The 14786-nt window shown below is 34.6% G+C and overlaps 2 protein-coding genes across 2 annotated transcripts in view; one reads left to right on the top strand and one right to left on the bottom strand.

Annotated features, from left to right (window-relative positions):
- LOC117115799 (WD repeat-containing protein 17-like) overlaps positions 1 to 9365 on the top strand; it is a gene marked incomplete in the record, with an annotated part of 16127 nt that extends 6762 nt beyond the window's left edge. Inside the window, 14 exon segments of the mRNA XM_033259734.1 lie at positions 426 to 625; positions 1185 to 1318; positions 1461 to 1586; positions 1769 to 1924; positions 3027 to 3091; positions 3273 to 3509; positions 3889 to 3988; positions 4324 to 4466; positions 4760 to 4917; positions 5242 to 5344; positions 5904 to 6005; positions 6264 to 6365; positions 7708 to 7888; positions 8474 to 9365. Of these exon segments, the coding sequence (XP_033115625.1) occupies positions 426 to 625; positions 1185 to 1318; positions 1461 to 1586; positions 1769 to 1924; positions 3027 to 3091; positions 3273 to 3509; positions 3889 to 3988; positions 4324 to 4466; positions 4760 to 4917; positions 5242 to 5344; positions 5904 to 6005; positions 6264 to 6365; positions 7708 to 7888; positions 8474 to 8593 (1927 nt within the window).
- LOC117115798 (histone deacetylase complex subunit SAP30L-like) lies at positions 9360 to 12207 on the bottom strand (the record flags this gene model as incomplete). The annotated part of the gene is given in 4 exon segments (XM_033259733.1): positions 9360 to 9520; positions 10028 to 10126; positions 10809 to 10934; positions 12022 to 12207. Coding segments are annotated over 4 exon segments (513 nt in total). The 3' UTR covers positions 9360 to 9403.
- Between the last annotated feature and the right edge of the window lie 2579 nt (positions 12208 to 14786).

Below are 14786 nucleotides of genomic sequence, written 5' to 3'. Positions count from 1 at the left end.
CTGGTAGTGTTAGTTCTTCATTTATATTTATTTGTCACCCAACATCTTGTTACTATGGGAATGTGTTGGTATTGTTGTCTTGGTGATGTCTTATAATGTAATAACAATAATAGTTCATTCTTATATAGCGCCTATAAGGAAGTTGTCAATGCACTGGCTTATGGTTGAACAGTAATTTAGTGCTGTCGCCATGGTAATGATGATGTTATATTCTTTTTTTATGTTGATGTTTTACTTGGTAATGTGTTGATATCTCTTTTTATTCTTATTATTTATTTACTCCCCCTCTTGCTAGATTCCTTTGTATTTTTAATGTGTTGATGTTGCTTTCATATTATTTGTTGTAGTTTTCTGAGTAATATATCATGTTAATGTTGTTTTCTTTGTATTGTGTTGATATTTTGGTCCACTTATTGTGATTTCAGAGATGGTGCTTGTATAGATATAGCTCTTGATCATGGTGCTGATGTGTATGGTTTAACCAGCCACTACAGCCGACCTATGACCCTTGCCTCGTGCTCTCGTGATTCTACCGTCAGAATCTGGTCTCTATCACCTCTTGTAACATCTGTTCATATGAAGATTATTGCTAGACGTCCATGGAAGGAAATTATTAATTCACCAGGTTTCTTCACATTTTCTGTTTATTACTATATTGTTGTTGTTCTTAATAGTGTTAATTTGTTTATTTGATTGATGAATAATAAGTTTGATTGTCCTATTTGTACAATTGATATTGTTAAGCATTGTTACAGTATATTCTTATTGCTGTTATTATTTGTAGTTTATTTTTGTTGTTACCTTTTAGTGAGGCCATTAAACATGCCTTAGTGCTGTCATTGCATGGGAAAGGGCATTAACAATCTTGCCTTAATTGCTAGAGCTGCATCATCATTAATGTAGGACATTGATCATATTACCTTGCTAGAAGTGCATCAACATAGTATAATGTCAGTATTATTGCCGGACAATGATCATATTGCCTTGCAGAGCCGCATCAACATTAATGGAGGACATTGGTAATATTGCTTTGCTAGAGCTGCATCAGCATAGTAAGACAATGATAATATTGTTTTGCAAGAGCTGCATCAGCGTAGTAGGACATTGATAATGTAGCCTTATAGCTGCATCAGCATTGCATTAAGGAAATATAAAATTTGCCTTTTTATAAGTTTGTATTTCAGAACATTCAATGACAGTTGGTTGTGAACCTCTTCTATCTGGACGATTGACTCGAGAAATCAAGGCCAGAATTGACAAATTCAGGGAAAATGTAGATTATGATGTTATACTTAGGTGGTTTTCTCCTCTTTTTATGGTGAGCCATTTCAGATATTGTTGTTTTTTTTTTGTTTTTTTTGTTTCATACATTGACAGTTAGCCAATTGCTAATGTGCAAAAAATAATAAAATAAATTACATTACTATTTAAACTTATAATATTTTTATGTTCTTCTCAAGATACCAAATGGTTGCCAGAATTTATGGGAGTTGGTTTCAATTGTGAATGGTCAAGATGATAGCTTACTCTCTGGCAACTATAACAAAGGCATTTTACACACAAAACACCTACTCAAGTTCAGAGCAGTAAGTTGAAACTTACATTTGTCACAATGAAACAACGAGGTATCTTGCTTAACCATTTAGTTTCCTTGCTATGCTCTCACAAATTCCTGGTAACATGTTTACCAAAAACTAAAATAAATACAATTTATATATGTTTATTAATTGTATTTATTAATGAAAAGTGTTTTTTTTTATGGCATTAGTCTGATGCTCAACAACTTCAACTAGCAAAAATATCTCAGTACCGAAGGCAAGGTGGTTCCAAGTCGTGTGAGGAGAAGTTGCGGGAAGCAGCCCTCATTCATATGAAACTTGGCAATGTGACTACATACTGTGAATTGATGATTGAACTCGATGAGGTAAGTCAAATGTCCACAATACTGTTTGTGTCTTTGAGGTGAATTTTTATATAATACTATAAGCCACCTCCTGACAATTGTAAGTGTGCACTGTGCCATTATCCCATGCATCTGGGTGTGCCCTGCATCATTATCCCATGCATCTGGGTGTGCCCTGCATCATTATCCCATGCATCTCAGGGTGCCCTGCATCATTATCCCATGCATCTCGGTGTGCCCTGCATCATTATCCCATGCATCTCGGGGTGCCCTGCATCATTATCCCATGCATCTCTGTGTGCCCTGCATCCTTATCCCATGCATCTCTGTGTGCCCTGCATCATTATCCCATGCATCTTAGTGTGCCCTGCATCATTATCAAATCCATCTTGGTGTGCCCTGCATCGTTATCCAATGCATCTCAGTGTGCCCTGCATCGTTGTCCAATGCATCTCGGTGTGCCCTGCATCGTTGTCCAATGCATCTCGCTGTGCCCTGCATCATTATCCCATGCATTTCGGTATGCCCTGCATCATTATCCCATGCATCTCGGTGTGCCCTGCATCATTATCCCATGCATCTCGGTGTGCCCTGCATCATTATCCCATGCATCTCGGTGTGCCCTGCATCATTATCCAATGCATCTCAGTGTGCCCTGCATCATTATCCCATGGATCTCAATGTGCTCTGAGAAATAACCTCATGTGTGGCAGTATCCTCTGTGCCATTACCCATGCATCACAATGCTCTGTGCCATCATGCCTTGCATCTAAAGTGTGCTCTGTTCTACAGTATCATATGCATCTCAGTGTGCCATCATCCCATGCATCACAGTGTTTCTCAGTGTTTTCTGTGCTACCATCTCATACATCTTAGTGTGCTCTGGACAATCACCTCGTGCATCTGAATTTCCTCACCATTTCTTGCCATGAATTTGTTGTTAATGTCCTGATGCAGCATCACTGCACATTGTGGTACAATCATAATATTGGTGTCTTTTGTCCAATTTGAATATCAACTTTATGCATTATATCAATGTCTTTTTTTAGGCATTTTTTAATGTTAGCAATTTTTTTGTGTCTGATTTTTAAAGTAAAGTAATGTTTACTGATTTCTGTCTTAGTGGGAGAAAGCTCTTTCCATTGCACCATCAGTGTCCATGGATTACTGGAATTCACTAGCACAAAGGTGAGCACACATCACAAGATGGTTGCAATTTGATTGCATTGTGGGACATTGATATGGAGAAAGCATATTGATTGCATTGTGGGATAGTTGAAAACATTCATTTATTCATTCTTTATTTGTTCTGAAAAAACAAAAACATAAAAGCATAAACGATAACATAAATGATGTTAATTTCCTTCAGGAGAGCAGAACGTCTTTGCCGGGAAGATAATGACGAGTGCATACCATACTTTATAGCTACAAACAGTTTACAACCATTAGTGGAATATTTTGGCAAACATGGTCAGTTAAAAGATGCTGTTTGCATTGCGCAGGCAGCAGTTGAGGGTGCTTTCCAAGATATTTCAAGACATGATACGCATGAACGATTGCCTTCAAAACACAATGGACTAGATTGTCCAAGCGAAGAACACACAAGGTATTTATTTATCACAATTACAAACAACTTTGGGATTATTTTATGTTATTTATATCCACACTACCAAGAGATGAGAATTATATGGAATTTAGCTGGTAGCTTAGTCGGCAGGTTATTGGTTTTGTTGGATTATTTTGTTTATATATGTTTCATAATTTTACTTCATTAATTATAATACTTTGAATTATATGGATTTTAGCTGTGGCTTGGTCGGCTTTGTTGGATTATTTTGCTTCATTAATTATAATACTTTGAATTATATGGAGTTCAGCTGCAGTTTGGTCAGCAGGTTATTGGTTTTGTTGGACTATATTGTTTATATATGTTTTATAATTTTACTTCATTAGTTATAATGATGTGCATTTGTATTTATATTCAGGATGTTGAATGATGCCGTGGATAAATTGGCATTATGGTATTTTCAAGATGGTTGTCCAATTCATTCAGCATGTTGTCATTTATCTATTGGGGATATAAAGGTAAACACACTTTTATCTATGTAAATTTATTTTTGTTAAACTATCTGTGATGTTAAGGTAAACAAACTTTCATCTATACTTTAATATCTGTTATTTAACTATTGGTAATGTGAATAGTAACAAATATGAATTTACATTTTTTCATGAATCTTTTTAAAAGTACTTGGGAAAAAACTTTTATCAGAAATTTTACAAATCAGAAATAAATGATATTGAATACTGTTTATAATTATATCTTGTATACCATTTGTATTTGCTGTCTTTCATGTGCAGTTACTGTATCTCACATCAGTAGCATAAGAATCTTATAAAATTTTCATTTTAATTTCTCTCAGAAATGCTTATCCAAGTTAATGCGAGGCAATGAATTGGAGCTGGTTGTAAGCATTGGAAGCGCCCTCAAGTCACCAGAAGCAGCGCAGTTTGTTAATATTGCCATTCGGTTGCTTGCTAGAAGGTGTGAAAGGCTCAATAAATGGTAGGGTAATATCTAATAGTTTTAAAATTATGGATCCCAGCACTGCCTCAAAACTGTTGAGAGTGAAATATGGATCCAGCACTACCTCAAAACAGGTGGGATTGAAATCTGGATTCTAGCACTGCAGTTGGGAGGGACATCAATGTCATTAATACTAGTGAGAGGATCACCTGTATGCGAGTATTGAGAAGGTTATCAATATGTCAAACAATCGTCTTTAATCCTTAATTAGTATATTTTTTTTGTAACATACTGAATACTGTCATTACTAAAAAATGTTTATTGAATTGCAGGGAGCTTGGCATTGACTTGCTAAAAACGATTCGTGAAAATGAACTGGATTTGATAAAGTTGTGTGCACGGTATTCAGGTAGTGCCTCAGAGGTCAATGACCTTCACCTACAGGTAACCACATTCATCAATATTTTTATTTATTTTAAGTTAATTGAAATTAATTGATAAGTTGAATTGTGGAGTGGATAAAGCAGGGGCGCCACAACATTATTCGTCTGGTGGTAGAAGAAGACTTCTCATATAAGCTGTAGGCCTATGGTCTACACAATTGACTTATGTCTTCCTCACCAGCATATGAATATTCGTAGGTTCCCACTCCCCATGTATTAGCATGAATGGCATAGTTAGAACTGATGATCTCTTCCTATGTTGTGGTGTTTTCATTATTCTAACTTCTTTTCAGAGTGTACTCTGTTATAATAATAATATACATTATCCAATTTGTTGTGCTTTGAATTTGGTTTTGTCTTTGAATTTGTAGATGATCTGAAAAAACCTGGAATTCCGTTTAATAGCATTTCTCAATTGGTAGACTTACTTGGGTGTATAAGAACATGTAAATTGAAGAAAATCAAGAACACACAGTAAGATTTAGTTATTAATTGCTAATCTAGATACCGCTCCCCTCCCTGCTTCCCAATGTGCTGTTCTATTTTCTCTATGGTCAAAGTAAGAGATTGTCATATAGAATAAGTGGATCTGCAGTGGCAGGGGTCCCAAGTTGTGAAAGTGAATTCCTGAAGAACTTGTCATGCAGGACAGGCAGATGTTTTTGACGTGTGTATTAGCTAGCCTAAAACGAAAACGCATGTACAAGGATGCGCATGTACACATTTATCACCATGTTCAATATGAAAACTAAGAGGCTTGGGCAGGTTTAGGACACTGTTAATAGCTTATTACTGCCTAATGTAATAAAAGTTATGTCTGCCATAGTTAAAATCTGGTAACATCCTGGAGAAATCCAAGAAAAACTCAAATTCTGGGAGGAAACGTGGAAGCCCTGGAAATGGCAAAGTGACACATTTTTCCGCTTGGGGAATATGGCCATTTGCTAGAATTGGTCATGTGATAGAAGTGACCTTGTAGTAAAAGTGGTGCTGTGGTAGAGATAGTCATGCTTCATCTTTGTTGTTCATTCAGATTGCGAGCTGAACTGTTGATCATTAGTGCATATGTTGGTGCATTGAAAGCAATACAGAATGAGTATCAGGATGTTGTCATACCACTGTTCCAACATGCAAGGTAAGTATTTTGTGACTGCTTAAATATGTCTGTCAAACTATTACAACTTGCAAAGTACATACTTAATAATAAGATATATGATACCAACATATTTCTTAATAGCCATTGTTCCTTTTAACTAGTACACCCCTTGAAACTAAATAAATTGTTTGTTACTTCTGTAATGACAGAAATGCCACAATATTATGTGTACATCCTTATTTATTTTTCACTGTAAATTTATGCCTACACCTGATATATGGTATACTTGTTTGATAGGAACTTGATGGCCATCAATTCAGTGAACATAGGTGTCAGTGATGAGCAATTATTGTCTGAGATCACAGCTGTTACTCTTCATTCAACCACCAAACAATTTAAGTAAGTCATCATCATCTTTTAAAGTCTATAGACTGTTGGAAAGCTGTACATTTAGCTGTAACGTAGATATATCCTGTGAGACCAAAATGGTGCGATCATCGGCAACTTCTGGAATGAAGTTTAACCTGCAGATGTCCCCCCTCACAACGTCCGGCCGTGAATTTAGTCATTTAATCAGACATTTGACACATTCCCACCTAAAGACTTGTCCACACTCACAAATTTTATGTGACAAAAGCATGTGACATGCCCATATATGGTAATGTTATGCAATAATTTTATACTTATTTTTTTCTCCGTCTGGATGTTTTTGGCAAAACTATTTGCTAAATAAGAAAACAAAAATTTTATTTTTATTTTTATTCCGCCCTTTTCCGATGATCTTTAAAAGAAAGGCTCGCCTAAATATGGTCATTATGACATGATATCCTATTTAATTTCCCTTGTATATATATATATATATATATACATGTATATATATGTATATGTATGTATATGTCATTCAAAAATTCGTTGTCAAAACCTAATAGTGATTGACAACCGGCACAAGTGATTCTCTATCAAAAAATGAGGATTATGGAGTGGATAAGTTTTAGTTGAAATAAAATCGCTCACATGATTTGAACCCAGGAGCTTGGGATTGGAGGTCAAGCACCACAAAGGGACAGCCAATTTAAATCTAATAGGCCTATGTGCACACTACAAAATTCTACAATTCAGTTTTACAATTAACTATATTAAGTCTCTTTTATTACCTTGTTTCGCAAACTAAAAAGAAACAAGTTCGCAAAACAACCACAAGACAGTTTTTATTCCACCCTACTGTGACAAGATCGTCACAGTAGGGTGGAATATAAATAAAATTGAAATCATTATTATTGGCGGGCAGCATAGGCTTAGCCAACGAGCCGTCCGTCCGGCCGTCTTTTGAACGGCCTACAATTATTTAGGACGGCTTGGCCTAATCAGCACGGCCTAGTCTATTGGGCCTGGTCTAATTCTTTATATTCTTCAAATTTATCGAGTGTTCCATTAAACTAAAGCTAAATCATATTTACATTTAATAAAAACAACATTTATCGATTGAATGTACGTTGTTTTTGTACCAATATTCAGTGGGGATTCCCAAAGATGGCTGTGGCCCGCCCACTGGCTTCCATTTTGGACGGCCTATATCGTTTTTCTGGCTAAACCCCTGGCGGGTGGTGGCTTGCTAAAGAAAGTATAAGGGTGAATTTTTAATTTAATAATTATTCATTTAATCATTTTATGATTCTAAATATGCATTATAGTAGAGCTATTTGAATGAGGAACGTAAATTAAATTTCTGTTTCTGTTTTAGTAAGAAAAACATGAAGATTCACACCGCATCAGTCAAGATACAGGATGAATATCAAACTTTATTGGATCGTGTCGGCCAATCAGAGAGCCCCGTAGAACCTGGTGCTGATCTCGTTACAGGCTCACAGTTTCCCAGTCATTCAGACGTCCACATTTCAATTCTAACAGACAAGCGTATACAGGTGATGTAGCAAAACAATTCAATATTTATCGGAAATTTTACTTCAATGTGCTTGCCTATTATTCAATACAATGTATCATAGATGTTAAAGATCAACTTTACTTATACCCCTTTTATAGAGCAAAACTCCAAAAAATCAGAGACACTACATCGAATTAGTAATTGGTCATTCATTCATTCATTCATTCTTTATTCAGCCAATGAAATAACATACAATACAATGACAGGAAATTTAACAAAAACAAGACAATAGATAACCTAAGTTGGCTAGGATTAACTATAGTGTGAAAAACACTCTGGCTCTCAGGCCTGTTAGTCCGGTCTTAGGATAATTTAATATAGATATATACAGACAATGATATTAAAATGATGTACAAATGAAAGTGATGACATTATGATTGAATTATTTTAAGTGCCTGATGGTTTTAATGTCTGTTCCAAGTTTGTCTCTTGCCTTTTTTAATCTCTTTTTTTGAATTTGTAAAATTGTTACATTTCAGTCTTTAATACAGTACTGCAATTACAATTATTTTTGAATAAAATACCTTTATGAATGAATTATATTTCTTTTATATTTGACTTCCAGGGTGCCTCATTTTTTCTTGAAGACGGAGTTTCAGCGGTGTCCATTAATGAGGCACTAATGTGGGCAAAGTGTAATAGCTTCTCACCATCAGCAACTGGTGATATCATAAACCCGTTCTGACCAGTGTAATGCAGTCAAGCATCTCAGTTTATTTTGCCGGTATTGTCTAATTGACCAACAGCATCCACATTTAAATTACCTCTGTAGTTGAATTGACCAATATAATGTGGTGATTTTACCCATATCATGGATACTTTTTTAACATTAAATTTAATGTTTTTGCTGTGAATGATGTATTATTTCAAAATAGTATATTTATGTATAAATGTACATGAAGTTATATGTATATACCGTAGTAAAATGAAGATATCTTAACAGTGTTGTGTGCATTGTTTTTTTCAAAGGGGAATGTATGATCCTCCCCTTAATCTGCATATAAGTAAATTAATAAGTTATCATTGTACTGTGGTATGTTAATCAGATGGCATTTTTTGATTTACTTGTACTTTATAGTATGAAGTATTTTTTTTGTACTGTACAAGTATACAATAAATATTTGTTCATAATGTATATGTACAGTACATACTGTAACCTGCTTATTATATGGGTACCGCCTGGTCTACAATACACTTTTTTTTTTATAAGAACACGGAGGCTGAAATTGCTTAAAAATTAAGAACAAAACACCTTATGTGCAGTAGGTGTGACTATGTAATACCCTCTATAATACAGTGCAGGAGGTGTATATCTACTTGTCATTTGGGGCCTTTTTTCCCTGGGGCACTTTTACTACATTCCAGTACAGTGTATACTGGTACAATAATACATTTGTATGTTTGAAAAGTGTGTAAAATTTTACTGGTTCTTATAAAAAAAGAAAGTGTAACCGTAATTTATGTCTGTTAATATACAGTATAGAAAATAAATATTTCAACTGTTGTCATGCTTTTGGTCAAATCTGCTTTTATTATTCTTCACCATGTATATGAAATAGGTCAAAGCTTCTTTCTCAACAACTGGAATTGTCCTGAAATGTTTTGCCACCGTCTGAAAATAAATATGAAAAATGCTTCGTATATAAATTGTCAGGAACACAAAGGTATTTAATTGAAAATGCTTGTAATTTGACAAATATTATTCAAATTTTAAATTAAGATGATGTGCCACATACAATAATTTGCTTGTTTCACAAAATATTACATAGAAAAAATTTACAAAGCAAAACATCAAAAAGGTAAAAAGGTCAGAAAATCCACAAAAAAAAGAAAAGAAATACACCACAATTAGATTCAGATTTATTAATCGATCCTATAAAATACAAGTACACAAAAACATTCAGCTGCATAAAAAGGTAAAGGCATTATACACATCATAAAAAGAAAACAGTTAGATGGAGCATTGGATAACCCTTTAAACCTGAAGGTTTGTTTCCAAAGGGGTCCAGAAAACATACATGTTGTCAAGCTTTGGGAATTATGGTAATTCTGAGGTGGCCCACCAAAATGTCTAAGTGCCTATAACGGTCTCTTCAATTATGTATAATATTTCACCTACTTCAGCAAGCTGTGCTTTATTTAGGCCAGGTTTAGTTTGCAGACGAAAATGGCGCTTGTAGCGACGTAGCGTGTTCACTTGAAGTTGGAACAAGTCAACCTGAAATGATGAAGAAAAGTTATATTGTAGGCAACTCACTGTACACCACTCAAGTATGGTGAAACAGACTGGTAGGCCTGTGGCCCTCTAATTAGCCCCTCTTGTCTTCATAAAACTTTGACTTAAAATCGTTTATAGTGTCAGCTTCAACAGTACTGGTTGGGAAAGCTGGGTATCTGAACTAAAAAGAAAAAAAAAAATTCAAAGCTTGCCTTGTTAGCTTGAACTTTATATTTTTCACCAATATTACTTTGAGTACTAAGGTTTCACACCTGTTGCATCCCAGAAAACAACAATCAATTAAAAATATTATATTTGATTGCTGTTTTGCAAAAAAGGTAAGTTGTAATGAAGTAAAACAATTATTATAATCTGTAACTTATTAACTCATCTCAAATTTTTATAGAAAAATTTATTATAAAAATATTTAAAAAAATGTTTTTTAATTGATTTTTAGAGGTTTCGAGAGAATTGACTCTGGTGTTGGACATGCCACTAACAGTCTTTTTTTACTTCTTTGCATTGCATTTATAATTTTGTGTTTTATTGTGGCTGTGTCAAATTTATAATAAATAAATAAAGCTCTATTTACACTAATCACTATGAGATTTAGCATATAGTATATGGGCAAGATATGACATCATTATACCCATAACTGTATGGGAAAATCACACATATTTACCTCAGGGGCATCAAGTTCCCTGTCAGGAGATATACCACGCTCTTCATCACTTTCTCTCTTTTTGCGTTTATTTCGTACACTCTGTATAACTGCTTTGTGATAGTCGCATATATATATATGTCGCACCTAAAAAAAAAAAAAAAACAAATTAGAAACTAAAATCCAGTCAAGATCGCATAATTTACCCAAGGGCTTAGTTCTATGTATTGGAAGAGACTACCAATATGCAAAATTAACATATTATATGTATAATATAATATCAGGATCCTCTCCTGGCATTCTTACATTAGCCATGTTTACACGGCCATTTGCTATCAGTTAAATAACACCGATGGTCACCAGTTGAGCGTCTACACGATAAAAAATATTATCGGTTATACCAGGAAGTCACATGACTAGAACTGACCTGAAAAAAAAAGTGCAATTCTGCTTGTTTTGAAACCCTTTGAACAGTTTAAAAATTTATTTAATTGAAAAAACAATTTCTCAAATAATAATTGTATTCACACTGTTTATCAACAGCGACTTTCAGTAATGACTCACACAGGTCAAACAACAGCTTATTTGCATAAAGATCACCCCAATGACCTCTGTTAACACCGCTGCGATGCGATCATTGTGGTTACTGATCCGTTATGCGGAGTTACTTAATTCCATTTACACAGCCACTTAACACCTATATCAACGGATATACGCAATCATCACAGTGATCTGCCGTGTACTGTCCTATGTCATTCTAAGAGAACTGGAAGTTTTTCTGTTCTTTGTCACACTGCCAGACTCTGGAATAATCTCCCTACTGAACTTCAGGACATTTCTGATCCCAATATTTTCAAACAGGCACTTGAGACTCACTTATTTGCTTAGTACTTCCTATTATCATTTTTTAAATGTTGTGTCAGTTGTGTGTTTTGCTTTTGTTGATTGTTTTGACGATACAATTGTGGTGCTTGTGATTTCTGTTTAATGAACCTGTATTACATTATTCTGCCTTGAGTTTTTTCCTGAGCTTGTAGATTTAGCTTTATAACTGAAAGGAAAAGGCACAATATAATTACTTTACTGAAAAGCATCGCTTCAGGGAAGTTACTTAATAGTGACATAGAAAGTTTGAAATGTCAAAACTGTTAAGTATGCACATGTAAAGATGATATAGCATAATTAAACATTAGGATAATCATGTACCCATATATTACTTAAATCTATAACTTACACTGTGATCAATGTTAAGTTTGAGTTTTCTTTGTTGAACTGTTTTTGCAATTCTTTTACTGTAACAAGCATTGCCAGCTGCACGGCTACATCTTTCAGCATCATCAACAAGGCAGCATATCTGACCATGCCCTACATCATGTATATCATCCTCAGTGCTGAATCCATTCATAGTAACAATTAATTGCTGAAGAAAAAAGGGTGATAACTGTTAATTTCTATATCTTTTACTCATGTTCAGTAATATTGCGCATTCAATTAGAAATTTTCCTTTCATTTATGCAAGGGTCGTTGAGGGAGTCTCCCGGACTCCTAAGAGAAACTACCCATCTCCTGCAAATTCTTTATACCGGTATTGATATTTTTCTGCTAAGGCAGGACTTTTTTTATACTTTTTGCAAACTTATTTTTAAAGATCATCAGAGAAGGGCGGAAAAAGAAAATGTTGGTTTCTATTTAACAAAGAGTTTTACCAAAATCATCCAGATGGAGGAGAGGAGAAAATAAAATTATATTGGTGAATGTAAACAGTGTAGTAAAAAGATGGTTAAATGCTTTAAACTTATATAATTAGGAAGAAATATACATGTTATTTTGCAAATTTCAAGGTAGCGATGGGCATAATAAATATAAAGAAAAACATTTTTTCGTGGTGGCGGGTGCACTAAGGCCCTATAAAAAATATTATTAGTTTATCACCCTATCTGGGCAGGAAAAGTGATGAGGGAGGGAGGCTTTTTTTTAAATTTTTTATTTTGCTAAAGCCAAATATCACCCTTGGGTTGTTTGCTGATGCATTGATATTCAAAGTAAAACAAGATTTAGATAATGCAAACAATATCTACTAACTATTTAATAAAATAAATGAAAATAAATAAAAAAATAATATTTTTTTTTCAGTACCATAAAAGGCATGCGCGCAAGGGCCTAAACAAGGTACAGTATAAAAAAAGTTTCCCATAATGTATAAATCAGTGGCAGATCCAGAAAATTGAAATGGAGGGGGCCCAGGGAGGGACTTTCACAGGTTGTTGTCTGTACACCTCAGCCCTGCCACGGTTGGGACTGAAGTGAGAAAATGTATGATAATTACACCTCCAGATGACCGAATTTGAATATATAATTTTCATTTTTCCTCCATTTTCTTTTTATTTTTAAAACCCCCATTGACTGTAAATATCAATTGTCACTCGATTTTTATCACATCCAATTATATTTTACTGTGCATGGTGGTCTCTCTCAGCACTGACTTCTGTGAGACAATTGATATTTGTAAAAACATGCACATATTTTGAACTCGCAGGAGATGGGTAATTTTTCAGGGCAATTCTTCTTGCTTAAATGATGTGGGAGTTTAGGAAACCTAGGCCTACTACCTATTTTTCGTGAATTCCTGCAAATTTCCGGACACTTCAGACACCTACCTGGCGTGCAATCAAATATAAACCCAATATTATAATTCTAGTTCGTGATATTATTAGGCATGTAGGCCCTGTCTCTTATACACATCTAGATGTGTATAAGAGACAGGCATTGGATAACCCATTACCTGTCTCTTATACACATCTAGATGTGTATAAGAGACAGGGAGTAAGAAGCATGAATTTGATAACAAGGTTCATGTCATAGGGCGACGCCCGTGCCTTGGATTCTCGCCGCTTATTGGAGAGTTCTTATTCCTGAACATAAGCTTGCATATTTCATGTGGATTTCCCTTGTATTTTTATGTACATACAAATTGCATGACAAAAGTAAAAAAAAAAGACATGCAAAATAAGTGTTAGGTGGCTGGATGTGCACACGATAGCTTCCTGTAGTTTTATCCACCTGAACATTTTAAGTACATGTTAGGTGGCAGCCGTGCACTTATTGTTAGGTGGCTAGCCACGCCCACTTGTTAATAGCTTTGGCTGACCGTGCAGGCTCATAAATAGCTTTCTGTAGTTTTATCCACCTAAACATTTTACAGTTAAAAAAAAATCCAAAATTATTTTATTCATGATGTATTATGAATTTCACCAACTAATATTTAATGGAAAGGAATATTGTAATTTTTCTAAGAATTCACTTTCCATGTCAAAGTTTGTACAGAATTTTCAAAAATGATTATTTGTAGGCATGAAATTAGTTTAAAATGATTGTAAAGTTAGAATGTAGTGTATTTGACATCCAGTCTGAAATAGACTAAACTCATGTAGACACACTCGTGAGTCACTTTTACTTCATGTTTTTAAGTGTAGCAGGATAATTGAAGAGTTGGATATGTTTCGTGGTGACCAGCATGTTGGTTGTACTTCAATACATGTGCACTTTTTTGATTATAGCTCTTTGTATAATGCTTTTTTTAAATGTAGTTTTGAAGATTTACTCAATAAAGTTTTGTTTTAGTGTACTTGTGGTGTTGACAAATGTTTTAATATGAAATGCATTCGAGATGTGAAAGTGGAGTCATGGAGCACAGTATGATATAAATCAACAACCTGGAGTGAACAACATGGCAACTATACTAAAAAGTAATGCACTACCTTTTTTATAAACAATATAATATATACAGTATATATATTAGAGATTAAAACAACTTTAAGAACACTGATTTATTAACAAGTTGTTGACAATGAACTTTTGTGGTGAATCATCTTGTATAATCTTCTATAAACATGGGCGTCGATATCAGTGGGGACAGGGGTACCGCCCACACCACTTTTCAAAGTGGGGACATATCAATTGCCCCCGCCCCACCTTTCATCATGTCTTGTACAGTTAAAG

Source organism: Anneissia japonica, unplaced genomic scaffold (genome assembly GCF_011630105.1).
Source record: "Anneissia japonica isolate Jap-2015-1 unplaced genomic scaffold, ASM1163010v1 scaffold287611_len363355_cov233, whole genome shotgun sequence".
Lineage (NCBI taxonomy): Eukaryota > Metazoa > Echinodermata > Crinoidea > Comatulida > Comatulidae > Anneissia > Anneissia japonica.
The sequence above is the reverse complement of the archived record's forward strand: the minus strand, read 5'-3'. Positions and strand labels throughout refer to the sequence as shown.